We start from the raw sequence: 20,259 nt of genomic DNA on the forward strand, positions 1-20,259 counted from the left end.
TATTGTCGTTATACGATAATTCGGCAGATTTTTCTACCTCTTTCTTTATTGAAGGACGAAGTATTTTTTCTCGTTATTTGAATTTTTCTTGTCTAAAACCAGGATAAAATCTTCACTTAATTCAACAAGCTAACTTTTAAAAATATCCATGAGCACGAAGATTCGTTTACAATTGTTGCGAGTGCTGTATTAAGGCTAGCATAGGGTTGCTTCTCAATGAAGGGTTACTAGATAAGGTGATGAAACAGTTGTTTAACCCCTTCCTTCTCGCTCCCGTGAAAATGATTGGTAGAGGTTTCGCCCTCTATTTCTCGCTCTCCGGAAATTTCGCTCCCGTGAAATTTCCGGGCTGGAGTGTTCTGTAGTATTGCGCCAATAAGAATAAAACTAATTCATTTCTTTTGCCCGGAAAACATTTTATTTCTCATTTTACACACCAGATGGCAGCAGTAGGATATTTTTAAGGTAATTGTAGATCGCTAGTTTATTTTAAACTAGATGTCAGCACTAATCAAATACGTGTATTTGGCAAAATAGGCACTTTTATAACCGTTTTCTTGAAAATTAACCGATCGTTAAGCGGTTAATGAAACCGCGGCAAGTGGAGGTTTTCAGTCTTTCTAGTGTTAATACTTTTTTTTTCTCTTCAGCCTTCGTCAATTCCTTTAAGTGAAAATAATATTTTACTAGCTGTCTAAATAAATTCCTAAGAATGCAACCATTTTCAGTGATTTATTTTCCTTCTAGATACTTTTCAAAATTGGTTCCTCTCGAATTGACCGATAATGCTGTTGCAAATGTATTTGTTATTGATGACGAGCTCTATGCTTCTTCTGAGACTTGTCATTTGTGGAAAGTTAATCCGAAAGATCTAGAATGCACTAAAAGAGTAAGTGCTCTATTATTCCATCTTTAGTTTATTAAAATTAGGAACCAACTTTTGTTTAATCTTTTTCTCATCTCCCATTCAGCCACGGCCATGCAAGATTAACACTCCTTCATTTGTTGTTCGAAAAGCTTTCTTACAATGCGTGTATTTGTAACAATAGATAAATCTCTGGATCCTGATGTTTTTTAAAAGCTTAAAATACCTCAAATGAATAAAAATGAATGCAATTTGAATCAATTCTGGTTTAAAATAAAAAGTTTAATGGAACTAAAAACTTGTAAAACAAAAAATTAAAGTGAACTTTAAAGTCCCAGGACAAATTATTAGACGCACTATGTAAAATCTTAATTATTAGGTGATGTTATACAGCATTATTATTTTTACTCGGCAGAAGCCGGTTTACATTTGTTTATGTTCGTGTATGGTTAACATTGTAATGCAATACCTTAAAAATAAATACAAATTGAAAGTATATAAAAAAAATCTTCTGAAAAATCTATTACATGTATTTTTATATATAAAATTAATGCATATAAACTCGTTCAAAACATGCAATTATTAAAGCACTACAGCGAGTCTGATAATTTGGTTTAATTATTAGTATAATATATTAATATAAAACCTGATCTAATAAATATTCTATATTTATATAACATATCGTCTAATTTATCCAATCGTCGAACTTATATTGCACATCGTCTAATGTAACCAGTTGATACACGAACGTAAACAAGTGCAAACCGGTTTCAGTCTTGTAAAAACAATCAGGCTGTTCAGTATCACCTGATAATTAAGATAATAGAATCTTATAGTGTGTCTAATAATTTGGCCAAGGAATGTATAATCTTATAAATTTAACCGCTTGACCACAACACTATTTTGGATCTGAAAATTGTGACCAAGCTACCGTCTGGATTCCTGTCAATGTATATGTTCCAAATCAATGTATATGTTACCGGCAAAGTATGAAACGCCGGCATTGTATAGAATGCCTGACGTTTTTAGGCAAAGTATGAAATGTGAGAATTATTACATACCTTCCCTAGGCATTCTATATAATGCCTGACGTTTTTAGGCAAATTATGAAATGTGAGAATTATTACATACTTTCCCTAGGCATTCTATATAATGCCGTATGCTATTTAGGCAATGTATGAAATAAACGTCCTGATGAGGTTATTATGTAAATAATGTGCATGTTTCTGTGAATGACCGAAATTGGTGGTTGTTTACTTTCACCGGTGAATGTTGACAATCACATAGTCGCTTTGGTGAATGTCCGAAATATTTATTACATCCAATTTGATATTAATTCATTTGTGGATATAATTGCATTTACTCGATATTTTAATACTTACTGACGATAGATTCGAAGAAACATCAGTGTAGGATATACCGGGCAAATATATACCGGGCAGTGGCACTTGACCTTCAAAAAACATCAGTGTCGGATATACCGGGCAAATGTATACCGGGCAGTGGCATATATTTCGGACATTTACCGAAGGTCTAGTCATACTAGGTCTAGAGAAGTGCCACTGCCCGGTATACATTTGCCCGGTATGCTCTACATTGATGTTTTTTTAAGGTCAAGTGCCATTGCCCGGTATATATTTGCTCGATACTCCAAACACTGATGTTTCTTCTAATCTATCGTCAGTAAGTATTAAAATATCGAATAAATGCAATTATATCCACAAATAAATTAATATCAAATTGGATGTAATAAATATTTCAGACATTCACCAAAGCGATTATGTGATTGTTAACATTCACCGGTGAAAGTCAACAACCACCGATTTCGGTTATTCACAGTAGCATGCACATCATTTACACAATAACCTCATCAAGACGTTTATTTCATACTTTGCCTAAATAGCATCTGGCATTCTATAGAATGCCTAGGACATTTGTGAAATATAAATCATTTCATACTTTGCCGGCTAGTTTTAGGCATTATATATAATTACGGATTTCATACTTTGCCGGTAACATATGCATTGATTTAAAAGTTTATTATAATTCAATCTCTTTAAGTATAAAGTAAACGTTGTGCATTTTTATTTTTCTTAATGTTTTAAAAAGCTGGAATTTTCAAGATAGAGAAAACTTTTGTAATATATTGACAAATTCTTTTTTTTTTTCCAGATAAATTTAAATGAAGTTTTGTCTGTCAATCTGGCTAGTTCCCATCCTCATAAATGTTTAGATGGAACTATTTACAACCTCGGTGCCAGTTTTATGACTGGATTGAGATACCACATCGTCAAAATCAATCCTCAAGACGGGGGAACAAAAGGTTTGTTCTAAAATTTACAACATTTTGTTACTTAAAAACTGTTACTTAAAACTGCAATGATATCTGGCCATTGTGCGATCGCTCTATCACCTATCTATCTCGATTTATCTTGTCATCAGTCAGTTAATATCACCAGACATAAAAAATTAAAATTAAGAAATTTCAGAACTAGAATGCATGTCTCGTTGATAATATCAACACAATTATTTGCTTTTTTTTTTTTTTTTAAATTTTATTTTTGATTGTTTGAAGTTCTATGCTTAGGCAATCTGTTTATTTGACTTGCTCTGTCATTTTTCTCTTAATGCTAGTAATTAAATATTCTGGCTAAAGATATCAGAATGCCGTAATTTTTCTTGTTTCCTTCACCTTTTACAATCATAGTTTCTACTTCTGCTGAAAGAATGCGTTTTGTGTTATTCATGCAAGAAAAGTATAATATAATAGTGGGAAAAAAATCGAGGGAAAACCTTACAAAGCTTTACAAATTTATTGAATTCATGAAATTTAAAATCGCTGAAATTGATAAACTAAAATGAAATTGATAAATTAAAATGAAATTTAACATTAATACATTTATGAAATCAAAGTTAAAAATCAGTAAAATTAGCTAGCTAAATAGAATTATATGCTGTTTTGTTTAAATGGTTTCTTTAAATAAAAAAAGAGTATCATTATCTGGGGAGATAGTGCAAGTGAATTGTAAAATTAAACTTCTTCTCACCTATTTTACAAAACATTTATTAGCTGAATAAGTGTTAGTACTAGTATATGAGGAAAACTCATTTTAATTTTTTTATTGATTGAAATATAGATAAAAAAAAACAATGTTGCTTCTATTTAATATGAATATTTCAATTATTCGAAGCAAGTCCGATCTGATTCATTTTCGGAGAATTAAAAATTCTTCTGTTTATAGCTAGGGGTGAATTGTCTCTTGAATGTCTTGACCATTGTTTGACGACTAGAAATTAATTTGAAGTAACAATAAAATTTGCAAATATAACTTTTTCTAACTAATTTTATATAACTCAAAATAGTTAATCATAACATCAAAATTTTAGGTATTGTGATTTTTAGGAAATTTTAGGAATTAAGTGAATGTTCCAATATATATGAAACTGTTAACTGATATATTTATTTTAAGGAAAATCTTTTAAGGAACCAAAAATGGGGAGAAAAAAAAAACACAAATAATCCAAAGAAACTGAAGTTGTAAGTTATTAGCTGATTAAGAACTTATGAATAGTATGAATAGTATAGAACAAACATATGAATAGTAAATAACAGTAGACGTGTTTCAAGCGCTGCAAAAATAGGCACCTATTTCACAATCACTTTTATTTTCTCTCATTTAAATCTGTCAAATCTCACACTCAAGTCTTCAAAATAGACGCCTATTTTTGAAGTGCGTGAAACATGTCTACTGTTATTTACTATATTTTGAATCGTAAGAAACTTTTCAACCAGGTAAAACAAATGTAGTTTCTTTACTTAGAAAATTAAAGAAAGGAGTAACATTCAGCAAAAAATAAAATTTTTCCGGAGAGAAAGTTAAAAACTTACAATTAATTTATTAAAACCAGTATTAAAAACAACTTTAAATTGTTTTTTTTTTTAATTCAAAAGACATTGTCCATATACTTTCAGTTTCTTACGACAGATTTATACTATTCTCATAATACATTAAAGAATAATTCAATTACAAATTTATATAAACAACTGAACTCAATTAGGTTCTGAAAGCCCTCCTCTGACGATACTTTTTAACATAATTAGGGATGAATTATATTTAATAATCTATATTCAATAATCTGTATATAATATTTACAACCGACTGTATAACATGTTATTGGGTTGTTCGGAAAGTCATTTCTTTTTTTCTGAATAAAGTACTTTTATACTTTCTCTCACAGCCTTTTCACACTTAATCTGCATAATCATTATAGATCTTGACAGCTGATATAGCTAGACTTGCTAGTTCAATTGATTCTGCGCAGAAGATTCTGGTTGGGTGTCCTTTCAAATATGGAAAGTGAAAAGCAAAATTATAGACAATATTTTACTTCTTTGATAATCAAAAAAGGTAAAAATGTCATTGAAGAGCAATTATCCGAAGGAAAACAATTATCCGATGTGTATAACAGTTATCCGATATACTCCAGTACCTCAACTGTTTTGCAAAATTTAGATCCGGAACCAATCCAGTTTAAGCAGATGAAGACACAATAAATTCCTTAATTGACGAGAACCGTGGAATAAAACAACTTGTGAGATATCTCATACATTAAATTTATAAAATTCAATCATTCATTTAAAAAGCCTATGATTAAATCTCAAAGTTCGACAAATTTACTTCGCATGCTGTCACGAAAAGAAAGTTATGCCGTCGCGTCTGTGATTTGCTTCTCAAACATCAAGAAAATTATCTATTTTTAAAGAGTCACGAAGTCCTCCAAGTTCCCAAACAAATCAATACCTCTGGGGGTACTGATCCAAGAGCTCCATTGTCTTCTGGATTGGGATCAAAATTACAAGAATACTCATCACAGAACAATTTCATTTCTACGATAATAGAAATTATTTGCTAACGAAAGATTAGAATTTGTGAATCTTTCATAAGATTTTAAATCTAGCAATGTTACTGCTTTAGAAAGTAACATTCAGAATTTTTAGAGTAAAATGCGTTGGTGGCTTGATAATTGTATAAAACAGACTGCAGCTACACTATAATTGTTCATTACTTGCAGCTACACTCATTCAACTGCAACCTTCAGTATTTTTTAAACAATTGCATTGATTTAATTAACACGCAAATTTCAAGCTGCATCTTTACTTTATAAACTGTAGCTTTCAACTCTGTAAACTGTAGTTTTCAACTCTGTAAACTGTAGTTTTCAACTCTGTAAACTGTAGTTTTCAACTCCGTAAACTGTAGTTTTCAACTCCGCAAACTGTAGTTTTCAACTCCGCAAACTGTAGTTTTCAACGTATATGTATATTTACAACGTATATGTATGTTGCATTAATTTTAGTACATTTGCACATGCCTTAATTTTGCAACAAAAAAAAAGTCCTAAGTTCCCAAACAAATCAATACCTCTGGGTGTACTGATCCAAGAGCTCCATTGTCTTCTGGATTGAGATCAAAATTACAAGAATACGGAGTTAAAATGGTAGTCGTAAACCCACAATTGGGTCGGCTGTTCAACTAGGGTTATAAAAGAAATAAGAGGGTCAAAAATCACCTGGATCAGTTTTTTACCAGTAACGAAATTTTAATGAGTGAGGAATCATGCTAGTACCAGAAAGATGGTAAAAGGTATTTGGACAATATTATGATTCAATAAAATATTTATTAATAAGATAATCTCTTATTTTCATTAAAAAAATACTAAATTACTTTCCAAAACACCCCAATAAAAGTGTATTCGCAAGCTATTAACAATGTTAGTTTTCTAGAAATACTTTTCCTATTAAGTTGCGTGCTGTACTTCTAGTGATTTCATTAATAAATGTGTGTCTGACTAATAAAGCTTTTTTATTTTAAAGAAGGCAAAGGTTTTGAGCGGGCCTCAATTCTGTCGAGCCTCAGCGCCAATCACAAGACAAGCTTCAGTTACTACCACAGTTTCGGACTGACACCACGGTACATATTGTTCTTGGAACAACCACTCTATGTCAATACAGTAAGAATGGCTGCTTCGGGTATAAAAGGTTATTCAGTGAAAGATTGCTTTGATTGGTGCCCAAAAGACAAGGTAAAAATACCATTTTGAATATTTGTGGCATTTCAATTTGTTTCCTTTTACTCTAAACAACTATTCATGGCAAATTGTCTGTTTTAAGAAAAATGCTTTAAAAAATCGGGACGGAGTTTAAATTTATATGGAATTGAGAGAAATAAATTCGATAACCTGTGTGTCTAAGTAGATATATATTTGTTAGTTTTGCAAAAGTTTATCGATACTTAAAATCTAAATTGTGGCGTATTGTTAAAAACAAGATCAATTTTTTTTATTTTTTATAATGAGCTATTCTCTGTTCTAATCAAACTCTGAACCATAAAAAGTGATTCTGATCAAAAACAGCTCTTTTCTATTGAGGAGATATGTGTTAATGCTTGGATGCTTGTTTTTAAAATTTCTGAAAATAAACTTATCGCTTCAGTTGAGCAAAGGCGAAAAAAATGTCGATTCGAAAAAACGTTCTCTTTTTCCACATGGATACATTTAAAAAAAAATTTGTCGTTATGATACTGTCAAAACTTTTTTATTTACATAATTAAAAATGGGTTGCAAAAGTATGGTAAATAGGCAACCAGTTCTTTAGGAAAAAGGAAAATAAAATCTTTAAATGATCCTAATCTTTGACTTGACTGTCACTAGTTCTAATTACTACCTAAATAAAACTTTCTAGAAGAAAGAAAAGTTCTCTTAAAAACAAAAGGTGCAGGAGTAGTTTTAATCCTTAATATTAATCTGTGAATCCTATAATTTAAAAAAAATTTGATTTCAATTCTGGTGCTGATAAAATCATCGTGAAATTCACGAATATCACAGAACAATTCCATTTCTACGATAATAGAAATTATTTACAAACAAAAGATTAGAATTTGTGAATCTTTCATAAGATTTTAAATCGAGCAATGTTTCTGCTTTAGAAAGTAACATTCAGAATTTTTAGAATAAAAAGTGTTGGTAATTGTATAAAACAGACTGTAGCTACATTATAATTGTTCATTACTTGTAGCTACACTCATTCAACTGCAACCTTTAGTATTTTTTTAAACAAATGCATTGATATAATTAATACACAAACAAATTGCAAACTGCATCTTTACTTTGTAAGCTGTAGTTTTCAACTCTGTAAACTGTAGTTTTCAACTCTGTAAACTGCAGTTTTCAACTAACTCTGTAAACTGTAGCTTTCAGCTGTGTAAACTGCAGTTTTACTCAATCAGTTTATTTCTTAACTACATTATTACCATATTAAGCGCCAAAGTCGTGTATATATTTGGAGAGCAAACTAATCTGTTACTATGTGATTTTGATATTTTTCTAAGGTAAATTAGTATGAAGCATTTTCTCCGACAAACATTTTACAGTGAACACTACTTAAGTGATTATACCCAGTAAATAAGCAGTATTTACATAGCTATAGAACTAAGTTGTACTTGATAATTACTGCTTGAAAAAAATATCAAAAAATAAATTATTTTTTTTCTTTCAGACTAAATTTCATTTAATAGACAGAGTATCTGGGCAAGAACTAAAGATCAAATTTCAGTCTGATGCTTTCTTTTTCTTTCATCACATCAACACTTATGAAGAAGATGATCACGTGGTGGCTGACATTATGGCTTTTCCCGATCCAGGAGTGTTTGATAAGTTTTATCTCCAGAAACTCAGACTCGGAGGATTCGATCAAACATGCCAACCTATTTTCACACGATTTGTATTGCCTTTGAAAGCCGTGAGCTTTTCCAAATTCGAAAAACTTTATTATTATTATTATTAGTAGTAGTAGTAGTAGTAGTAGTAGTAGTAGTAGTAGTAGTAGTATTAAGATGGGGAATGTCTGTGATTCTATCAAACATTTTTCTCTGAATTTTTTGAATCTCGTAATCAGTGGGAAAATATATACTCAAATTTTTAACACCCATTTTTTTCCTTGAAAAAGACAGAAGTGCTAATCATTATATCTAAAACCATGTCTAACTAGTTACCCAATTGAGCCGAACGGCCTATGTAGGGGTTAGGGAACTGCCATTGCATCAGAAAGGTTCTGGGTTCGAATCCCGGGCAAGGCATGGATGTTCTTTCCTTCTCTGTACTATTTGTCCTTACTGTGGGAGCAAATTTGCAACAAATCTGTCCTGGGAGCAACAAATCTTCCCTGTAAATGCCTGAATTGACGAAAAATGTTAACACAGGTGGGCATTCGGGGGAAAAAAAGTTACCCTATTGAAAACTTCATGCGCTTCAAAAATATACAAAATGAAATGACAATCAACATGTTTCAAGCGCATGGAAAATAGACACCCATTTTCAAGATTTGAGAGGCGTGAATGTAACAAAACAAAAATGTCTTGAAAAAAATGTAAAGTTGCCAACGGAAAATGTAAAAATTAAAGGTTAGAAACAAAAATTAGAAAAACCACGGAAACCAAGAGAAAAAAAGATCAAAAACAGAACAAAAAAAAAACACAGTGGTCGGGAGGCAAATCAGAGTAAAATATATTTCGGTACGTTATGGAGAGGTGGGGAGAAAGTAATGTCGATAACTCGGCATTCAAAGGAATAAACTAAGATTCCAGGGTATCAAGATGAGCCGATCTAAAGCAAGTTGAGGTTTGTGAACTTAGGAAGAGCATAAAAACAAGCACAATTTCTGAAAAAATGACATTGCGTTTTTTTTTCTTAATTGTCTGACTTAATATTAAATTGTCTAACCTATTAAGTTTCTTAATTCGTGCCTAACTTAATTTTTTAAATACTATGGGGTTTACCTGGTAAATTCTTTTAAGATATAATAATTTAAAATACAGAATCCAATGCTACGACCACTTTCTTAAACGCGCAATCTAAACTGATTTTTTAAATAACAAACAAAGCTATATCACCGACTATACGTGTCATAATTTCACATGTTTTTTACTAACTCACATGTTTTTTACTTCGCATAATTTCTCATGTTTTTTTACTAAGCAATTTAAATTCAATTATTTTAAACAAAACATCGGTATAACCGAAAATGCGGAATTAATTATCGTTTTAAAGTTATAGAGAACTTCAAAATTTAAATAGAATTGATAATGTTTCCGTTGATCGTAGACATTTCTTTAATAAAGTGGAGTATGACAAGAAGTACTATGAAAGTCTGGGTTTTACATTTAATTAACCAAAAACTGTAAATGCAAACATGCCAATACTTATCTTTGCAATGTATATACATGTTACATTAGTTTCAATATATTTGCATGCGACTTAATTCTGCAAAAAAAAAAAAAAAAATCTGCTGTTAGAGATTAAATTTCAAAGAAGTGATCGGTAAGATTTTATGGAAATTGGCGCGAACTACAGTTAAAACATTAATTTTAAGAAAAAATACACTAAGTAACTGTAATACTGAATCATTTCTTGTTAAAGTAATAACAAATTAGTTAAATTTCTTGGAAAAAGTGAAAACTAAATAGTTTTAACCATTTGAAACTTCTGTATAATCTCAAAAATTCGATAAATTTTTAAAATTTTTCAAAAACTTATTTTTACGTAATCCAGGGGCTGACAACTTTCTAGGCTTTTGGGGAAAATTTCGTCTAGTGATAGTTAAGTTTATGTTTTAATGTATGATTTTTAATTTTTATAAATTTGATTTAAGGTTATTTTCCACACTATTACACGTAAATAATATTAAAGTTTATATGAAACACCACTTGGCTCCAGCTGTCTTGCGGTGACACTTTTGAAATTAAAAATTACCAAAAATTCTGAATGCTTTAGTTTTTCCACCACTTCATGAATTATTTTACAAAAAAGTGAGTAGTTGGTAGCCTTGCATTATGTTCAACATATATTTTTCCAATTAATTGAATGAAAATTTGAGTTTTCATGACTGCAATTATGAGCTTTTTCCTTCGAGCCATTAAAAATTTACGAGAGTTAACACTGACTTGCAAGTCAGAATGAAAAAAGTGCAATATCTTATTTACATGAAATTAAGATAAAGATGACTGTATTTTACTTATTGACTTAGCATTTTTCGAACACAGTTCTCACATGTGCCTGCTAGCAAATTTATATATAAAAAAATTAAATTTCAGATAGTTTATTCCCTAAAATAAATTTAAGATAAAATTCGAAATTATTTATCGAATTTTAATTGTTTATACTGTAAATTCATTCATGCCTCTTTAATATAATCGCCTATAACAAAAACTAAATCTACTCGTAAATTGCAAGTAAGCAAAAATTCTCAAACTGGATTAGTTAAGGAATAGTAAAGATTCACAAGTTAATATTTATAGCTTGTGAATTGCTATTACTCATAAACTAATCATATCTAAACAAATAAATTTAAAATATTACCACAGTTATCTTTTATAAGAGTTGCAAATGATCAACATTTTTAAACAATTTTTAACGATACGTATGAAGGGCGAGCTGCGTAATTTTTTTTTCAAAGAAACAATTTAGCATTAAACTGATAGAACAACAGAAATTAATGTCTTCAGGAATTGGGTACTTACAACCATAGAAGAAGCGAAGCGATTATACCTAACCACGTGGCTTAAACCATATTTAATTGGATACCTGTAAGCGACGTCACGCGCGTGTGTCGAACCTGATTGTGTTCTAAATCAGCAAATGCTACGATTTATCTACAATGACGTCACTTGCAGGTATCCAATTCTTTCAATGTTGCAAAAAATTAAAAACTGAATGAAAAATTTTGCTTTTGTGTTTAAAAAGAATTTATATATTTCTACAGGATGGAAAGAAAGGTGCAAATTTAGTCACATTGAATTATTCAGAAGCCAAAGCGATCAAACAAGATAATGGAGTAATTATGATGACTCCCGAAACCATAGGAGAACCAGGTCAATAATAATTGAATTCAATAATAATAGTCAATAATATTTTCATAATAATTGAAGTTAACTTCTATTACATTCTCATAAATTGGCACGAAAAATTAATTGCAGTCACCCAAACAAATCTCAGTGTTTAAAATCCTGAAAAATTTTAGTAATAAAAACTAAGCTGCCATGGTCCTAGCCACTCATTCAGACGAGTGGCGAGGGGAGTTCTTTTCATCGACTCTTTCAATGAAAACATTCGCCTCAATCTTCGTCGCTGGGAAGGTTTAACTGATTCTATTACGTAAAGTTCTGCTTGTTTAAATGATAGCCGGCGTGGCTCAGAGGATAGAGCTCTCGCCTCTCAATGCGGAGACCCAGGTTCGAATACCAGGGATGGCTAATTAGTGCGACTAATACACCCGGTTCGCGCTGACCACAATGCTGATGTAAAGTATACTCAGTGGTAGATGGTTCATGGGTTAGTCCCCTTGTCAGGCTAACTGTGGGAAGTTTTCGTGATTTTTCTTCAACCTTAAACAAAAATGTGAGTTAGTTCCATCAAAAAGTTCTCCACGAGGCCTAGTTTCTCCCAATACTACTTGATCCAGGAGTTCCATTGTCTTCTGAATCGGGCTAAAAATTAAATGGCTACGGAGTTGAACATTGGTAGTTGTCAAAATCAGTTATGGTGTTTAACGACGATTATAAAATAGAAAACGATAATTAAAAAGTTGTCCCAACGCTGTAATGTCTAGCTCATATGAAAAAAAGTAATAATTTTCATTTAGATGGAACAAATTACGTCAAATTAGCGATTTTTTAAAGAAACAAGTAACTTTTTCAATATTTAAGCTATTTTTCCGTCTTTAAGTACAAGATTTATTCTTTAGAGAGACAGTAAATTAAAATTAAAGGTTCGCACAGAGTTGAAGGACGTAATTGTTCTTTCTTCTTTGTAAAAGGCCTAATCAAAGAGTGAATAAGGAAAATTTGTATAGAAAAATTCTATTTTTTTTTTTTTTTTTTTTTTTTTTTTTTTTTTTTTGTTGAGAAAACTGATCAAGCTGGTCAAGCAACAATTAAAAGAAATCATTGACCGCTTAACCTTGAGCATTCAAAAAGCTGTGGAAAGCACTCTAATAATGAAAGCAATATTAATGATATTTTTGAAACATCGTTATTAAATGAACAAATTTTAGTTTCTATTATTAAAACGCAAAAATTATTTTTAACTGTTACATTTAAATATCTTTGGACACTTTATATCATAATATGAGAAGTTTCCTGAGTTTATCTTTTATAGAAACATTAAACATAAAAAAAAGAAAAACTCTGGAAATTTAAGTGGGTTTGGTTGCAATGTTATTTCATTGTTGTTTTGCTTTTAGTATTTATGTCTTTGTGTCGTACATAACAAATTAGTTCATATTTTACTTACTAGATGCCAGCACTGAAATAACAAATTAGTTTATATTTTACTTACTAGATGCCAGCACTGAATAATTTCACTTGAAGTTTTAAGTCTCGTTACGTTTAGAAGGATTCAGAGTCAAAATCGTTTTAAAGTACACCAGTATGACTGGTGCTGTCATCTAGTAACGATGATTAAAAAAATAAAATTTCCTTCATCTTTTAGAATGGATTATTAACTTCGCAATAATATTCAATTATTTATATCATGTGCAATTCGCAAAATAAAAAACGAATCACCTTTTGATCTAGAAATCGAATTTTTCCGTTCTAACTTGCAATCTTAATGGATTGCTAGCCCAACTTTGTCTTTAAATATGCTTTGATTCGCGCAAATAATATATAAAATTACAAAACCTGACACAGAAATATACTTTCTCTGAATAAACTCTGAAACACTTTTTTTTTTTACTGATCAGGAATTTTTATCTATAAAATATGAAGAATGCACGCAATCTCGAAAATATGCTCGCAATAAACTAATTAGTAGAGTTGTTTTGAATTTTTTTTTTTTTTTTTTTTTAAATTTTTTTTTTCTCTGACATATTTCTGAAACAATTCAAAGATATCAAGATTTATTTGTTTTTACATAATTTTAAACTGTGTAGTTTTAAATGAAAAGAAAATTTTTTGCACAAAATTAGTAAAATAATTTTTAAGTGGTGAAAATTTAAAAATTTGGGCTTTTGGGATATTTTTTCCAACCAGTTTCATTCAATTTTTAAAAATTGTCACTTTAAATTGTACAGTTTCTGCACAAATCAATTATCATGGGCCGAGGTGTCAACGTGGCTTTCTGGATCTGGCTCAAAATTACAAGAGTTCGGATTTGATCATTGGTAGTCGTAAACTTAAAATTGGGTCGGCTGTTTAATGACTGTTATATAAAATCAATTAGCGCTTTAAAAGTTACGCTTTAGTCTGACTGTTAGCAAAAGAAAATGCGCTCATTAGAATAAATGTTATTTAGGTATTCTCTTTTTTGCGCACTGTAAATTTCTTTTATCATTTTAGGATACGAAATGCCAGTAATAAACTATTCCATGTTCAATACTCAGAAGTACAGGTATATGTATGGAAGTGGAGTCTTCGAGACTGGAATATTTAAAAACTCAGTATGGTCTTTCTTTTTCCCAATTACATCTATCACATACAGGGTGTTCCATAATCACCGCCTTTAATATATGTAGATAAAAAAATTTATTAATAAAATTGTACATCTTGGTTGCCGTAAATGGAAAATCTAAAACTGTGAAGTCTTGTTACCGTGTGGGGGTATTAAAAGCATCAAAAAATAAATTTAACTATCGAATCTATTTAAAATGAAGTAAAAGCTAGAGATAAAATTTTCTAATTTGTCTGACAACCAAACTATTTTTGGTGCCTTATATATATCCCAGAATTATTGTAATAAACTGAATTCACTAATGATTTGTCAATTTTGATGACATTTTATAAACTTTTCTTGACCTAAATTTTTGTCTTTTCAGCTAGAATTTTAAAACCATATTAATAACGGTTATTACAGAACACTCTGTATAATTTTCGTTTTATTTTGAAAACTCTAATACAAATACATAATAGGAACAATAGTTCACATGTTTAATAAACGATAAAATTTATTATTAGTATTATATATTCTTGTCATTAATATTACATATTCCTGATTTTTTATGATTAGAAAAATTAAAAAAAATTAGAAATATTTAATTTATTATTAGCATTATATATTGCTGACTTTTCACTTCTCTGATAAACGCAGGCATATGGTTCTCTGTGGGAAAATTTTTACCAGGATCTTAATTTTTTTTTTAAATCATCATCGTTGGCCAGACAGCCCAATGTGAGCCAATGCCTTCCTCTGAAGACTTCTCCATGATGACTTCCGATTTATCTTTGATCTCCAATTCTTTTCATTAAATGCGAGAAAATCAGACTCCACTGAGTCAGCCCATCTCAGCCGCGGCCTTCCCCGCTTTCTTTTTCCAGTGTGTCTAAAAAGTAGTATATTTTTTGTGTTGTCGTCACTTATTCGAATCACGTGGGCGATCCAATTCATTCGATTTATTTTTATGTATTTAATAATATCAGGTTGTTTATAAATATTGTACAGTTCAAAGTTAAATCTCCTCCAGCTATTGTTTTCATTTACACCACCAAGTATACCCCGTAAAATCTTTCTCTCAAATATTCTCTCAAATATGATTTCAATTTTTTTTTTTTTTTGTGTGGATCAAAATGAAAAAGGCATAAGATTTCATTCGAAAAGTCTCTTAAAGAAAAAAAAAATTCTAAAATAAGTGTGGTTGAAATTTGCATATTCTCCCTCAGAATAAGCATTTCTGGAGAAATGACCTAACTATCAAATACCATAAACCCTTAGACCTTAAAAATTCAGGTTATTTTACATAGTTTAAAGTTTAGGCACAAGCAGTTTTCCGGTGTTTAAAGACTTCACAAAAGAGATTTGGCTACAAATGCTTCATGAGATTTTAATAAAAGGACACTATAGCACGATGGAAACCCTTCATTGCGAATTCTATTTCATTTACATGAGTAATTTAAAATCAAAAGTATATAAAAAATGAATTTAGGTAAGCTATAAAGTTTCAAATGGTTTTAAAAAAATTTTAAAATATAGTCCTGTGAAATTGCTTTTCTTCGGAAAAATTAATATCCAAGGGTTTTAATTAAAAAAATAAACTTTTATGTTATTATAAATGATACTTGAATATTTCTCTTTTGTACTCTAATCTGGACTCTCCCCCCTTTATTTCCTGAAGGAAATAAGGATAATTGGAAGGGAGTAATTTAATTTCTTCTAGACAAGCAAGTGAAGCAAAGTTTCTAGTCTATTTCTTCATGCTGAATTGAATTATGAGAGCAATCCCGAGACATTAGGACTAACAGTTTAGAAGTTATAAGGGTCTGTGTACAATAAGTACAATTTTGTTCCTGTACCTATTGACATATCTATGTTTTTTCATTGTTTACATAATATCTTGAGTGTTTTATCGAACTTCCACGCATATGCCCTAACACTAGCTGTTCTTCATACTTAGAGCACAGATACTATTTTTTTTTACAGAATAAGTTTCATACAGCACATATAGACTTTAAATTCTACATTTTATTTAAACCTACGAATACAGTCGGACCTCTATTTTACGAAGTCGCTGAATCCCGATGATAAGTTCGTTATAAGGAAAACTCGTTAAATAGAAAATGACCTTTTAAAATACTTGGAACAACACAAAACAGGTTTTAAATTCATAAACACTAGGCATAATTAAAGTAGCAATGGATACACCGTTATCTTGTGCACTAGTATCTACTATTTATTTCATAAATCTTAACCATAAAATAAACTTGCATGGAAAGCAAGAATAGAGCAAAATATTATCCAGTGTTACACTATTATGCTACATACATTTTCAACTAAAAAAAGCTAAATTTATGCATAAAAATATAGCTGCATTTATTACAAAAAAAATTTTAAACATGCATTACCACATGCGTTAAGTTTAATTGCTACTGATGAAATCCGTTAATTTGGACTGAGTTTTTCGTTTGAAATGAAAACAAAAAGGGAAAGGGATTTTACTGCTTCCTCTAAAATAACTTTTAGAGTAAATAGTAAAACATTACATAAAGGAGTGGGTTCGAAAAATGATTCCAGGTAATTTCCCCCATAATGCCTTAGCAAGTTTGAAATGTTCCGAAATATTTTGAAAAATAGAGAAAGTGGATCTCGATGTTCGTTAAATAGAAAATTCACATCGCTATTTGGAAGTTATTTTACGAAGAAATTTCCAAAATGTTCTTGGTTCCTCGAAAAAATTCGCAAAATCGAGAAATTAGCAAAATGGAAGTTCGTTAAATAGAAGTCCGACTGTATATTCATAATTATTAGCACAATTTCTAATGAAAATTAATGTAAATATAGTTGAGAGAGATAGTGAAATTTAAGTAGACAATTTTTGTGCTTTTGATATCAACATTTTATTGCTGTAATTTATTGATTATACAAATAAAATGTTTGAGCTATTATTTGCAATACCTGATTATTTATGAATAGCGTCGTAAAAAGAATTTGCTTGAATGATTGAGTACACTTTGCATTTTTCAGTTATTGAAACTGGATATTGCTACGGGAGAAACGATCACATGGAAAGAAAAAGATTCAATGTATCCCAGTGAACCTGTTTATGTACCAAGACCTGGATCCGTTGAAGAGGATGATGGTAATTAGATTTGTTGTTGTTGTAGTTAATTTACGTCGCACTAGAGCTGCACGATGGGCGACAGTCTGGGAAACATCCCTGAGGATGATTCGAAGACATGCCATCACAATTTTGATCCTCTGCAGAGGGGATGGCACAACCGCTTCGGTAGCCCGACGGCCTGCACGTGAAGTCGAGCACTTTACGGTAGAACAGTTTAACGAGGACCAATATCGCACACTGACCGTAGCCAGTGATGCTTGACTTCGGTGATCTGCTGGGAACCGTGTCTTAACGATCAGTCCATAAGCAGACGGCGGTAGTAATCCGAACACTTTTTAATGAATTTTCCAATTTTTAATTAATCCGAACACAAAGCTAGATTTAATTATGTCTTCTATTTAAAGTCATTTTGGTTTGTTCGGATTTTAATTAAATATAAATCAATTATATTTCTGATGTAATAAATTACGTCATGTAGTAGATTAAAATTGAATGACCTTAATTATAAAGAATTTGCTAAAGAGACAAGTTTAGCGAAAATTTTTTAGAGTAAATCATCAGAAATCTGAGATGTTTTTCCCCTCTATAAAAACTTCATAAAATAAACAAATCAATCACTATGGTAATATGCTAGTCAACCATTGTCACCTTATGTTGAAAAGGGGCTGGAAAAAAAACGCTTCGGACAAACTATTACCGAATTATTACTGATACAAAAGACAACATAGTTGTCTTAATCAGTCGGAAAGGCTTGTTCAAGACTTTGTAATTTTACCTTGTCTCTTAATTATTATTTTTTTAAAAATCAATTTCTTTTATTGACCACTAAGTCTTCACGAACTCAATCTTTCACCGTATCACGTTGACCTTGACAAATTGACAGCTCCATGGTTTCAAGTTCTACATAAAGTTGAGCAAACATTATACAGTCTAAGGTCAATATGACCTGCAAATGAAAACGTAAGTTATAAAACGAAGTCAGTAGATCGTAAGTAATATCGTAATTATTAACTAATAACTATGAAATACTAGACTGATTTTAACAATTAAATGCTATACAATGAAAACAATGCTTTAATATGAATTAACTACCTTTTTAAAATGTTATATTATGAATGAAAAATAAATTAAAAGATGATCTGGAACCGGACAGCTATTTTCACTACGTAACAGAAGAGAGATCTGTCAAAGATCCTGTTTTAACTTGAAAATAAACAATCCAAGAGAACTATCATTGGGCAGAAAGGAGTGAGCGACATATTTAAACAAGAAAAGTATGAACTTTTTGAAAAGACATTTACGAATATTGGGAATGCATCCTAATAAACCTAATAAAGGGAACCAACAGGACTCCATGCCGATTTCAGCGTAACAGTACTATATGCACTTTTAACTATTGATATTAAATAATCCCTATTTCACCACCTTTTAACCACTTATTAACACATATTGATCACATTTAAAATGTCATAAAGATGTTTCACATTTAAAATGAGGTAAAATAAAAAGATATCGTGATTTTAATTTTTTTTTAAAAACTTTTGCTGCTTAATCGAATAACGCTTTATTGATAGAAGAATAGCGTAATTGAAGCGTAAAAATGCGTATTTTCGTAAAGATTTTAATGGAAATAAAAAAAATATATATATATATATGTGAAACCTAAATTTCAGTCGCTTTGTCAAAGTAAGCTATTCACTTTTGTCCAAACAGTGTATAGTTTATTTATCAATCGTTTTAATGAATAAGACGCTGCACTGGAAGCTGTAAAGACCATAGACTGTATACAAGTAATTGCATGTATATTTCAACCCGGAACTCCCAGCACTCGACAATGTTTTAAAAACACCGAGGAATAACAAATTTAATACGTTCAATTTTGCAAGGACTAAAAAAATTCACGGCTAGATTCACAGGTTTTGTGTACGTGTTTAAATTGTTTACATAAAATGTTCAAAATCACTGCAATCAAATTTAATAAAATTGTAAATCATGAAACTCAATAAACATAAAAGTATTAATATTTTAAAAATATATTATATCCCGTTTTAACGGGATGTAGCATGCATAATTACAAGAAGTCTTTTAAAATTGAGATTTTGTTTGTTAATTTACAATAATACACTGTACTCTGATATACTGTACTTCATGTATACATTGTACTCAGTGCGTTTACTTACACGATAAACCATGCCATGATCCCTGATTACCGAAATCTCTTCGATAAAAATGCAATTTCGTTGATCTAAAAGTGATTGTATTGATGAAAAGTAAGTTGTGTCTTCCATTGCCATTCTTTGGAAACAAAGATTCGCAATTTCAAAATCTTATCTTTCATTTTGAGATTATGTACACTTCTGAAGGTTGTCCTTATTAATCGTTAGGAAAATATACTCACTTTATTATTTAGTGTTGTAGTGTATCTACCACTACAAAAATAAAATTCCGATTCACTAGTATATAAGGCAAAAACCCGATACTATGCTCACCACCAGAAGGAAACACCTCAAGGATCCCATCTCATGATGAAGGGGTAAAGGGGACCCACCAACCAACCAACAAAACCAGACCAATACTATGACGGGGTACCATTTCATAGATGACTGTTGACATTTTCGATAGCTTCTCTTCCCACATTGGTAACCTTCGAACGAGATGTGAATACGCTTACCTTATCAGAGACTCCTACTTCGATCTGAACACGCTTTTCTTGACAGTAACGCCCACTTCAATCTGAACACACCTACTTCGATTGATGGTACACATTGAACAGTTGACTTGTGACTGCGAC

General features: G+C 30.7%; 1 protein-coding gene across 2 annotated transcripts in view; it reads left to right on the top strand.

Moving 5' to 3' along the window:
• Positions 1–20,259, top strand: part of LOC107442376 (carotenoid-cleaving dioxygenase, mitochondrial) — a 44,259-nt gene that overhangs the window by 22,552 nt on the left and 1,448 nt on the right. For both annotated transcript variants that reach the window (XM_043040749.2, XM_043040750.2), the window contains exons 4-10: positions 748–889; positions 3,038–3,188; positions 6,741–6,949; positions 8,421–8,663; positions 11,682–11,790; positions 14,257–14,357; positions 17,372–17,486. In XM_043040749.2, coding sequence (XP_042896683.1) covers positions 748–889; positions 3,038–3,188; positions 6,741–6,949; positions 8,421–8,663; positions 11,682–11,790; positions 14,257–14,357; positions 17,372–17,486 — 1,070 coding nt within the window. The remainder of the gene's footprint in view (positions 1–747; positions 890–3,037; positions 3,189–6,740; positions 6,950–8,420; positions 8,664–11,681; positions 11,791–14,256; positions 14,358–17,371; positions 17,487–20,259) is intronic.

The sequence above is a fragment of the Parasteatoda tepidariorum genome, chromosome 10 (assembly GCF_043381705.1).
Source record: "Parasteatoda tepidariorum isolate YZ-2023 chromosome 10, CAS_Ptep_4.0, whole genome shotgun sequence".
Classification (NCBI taxonomy): Eukaryota; Metazoa; Arthropoda; class Arachnida; order Araneae; family Theridiidae; genus Parasteatoda; species Parasteatoda tepidariorum.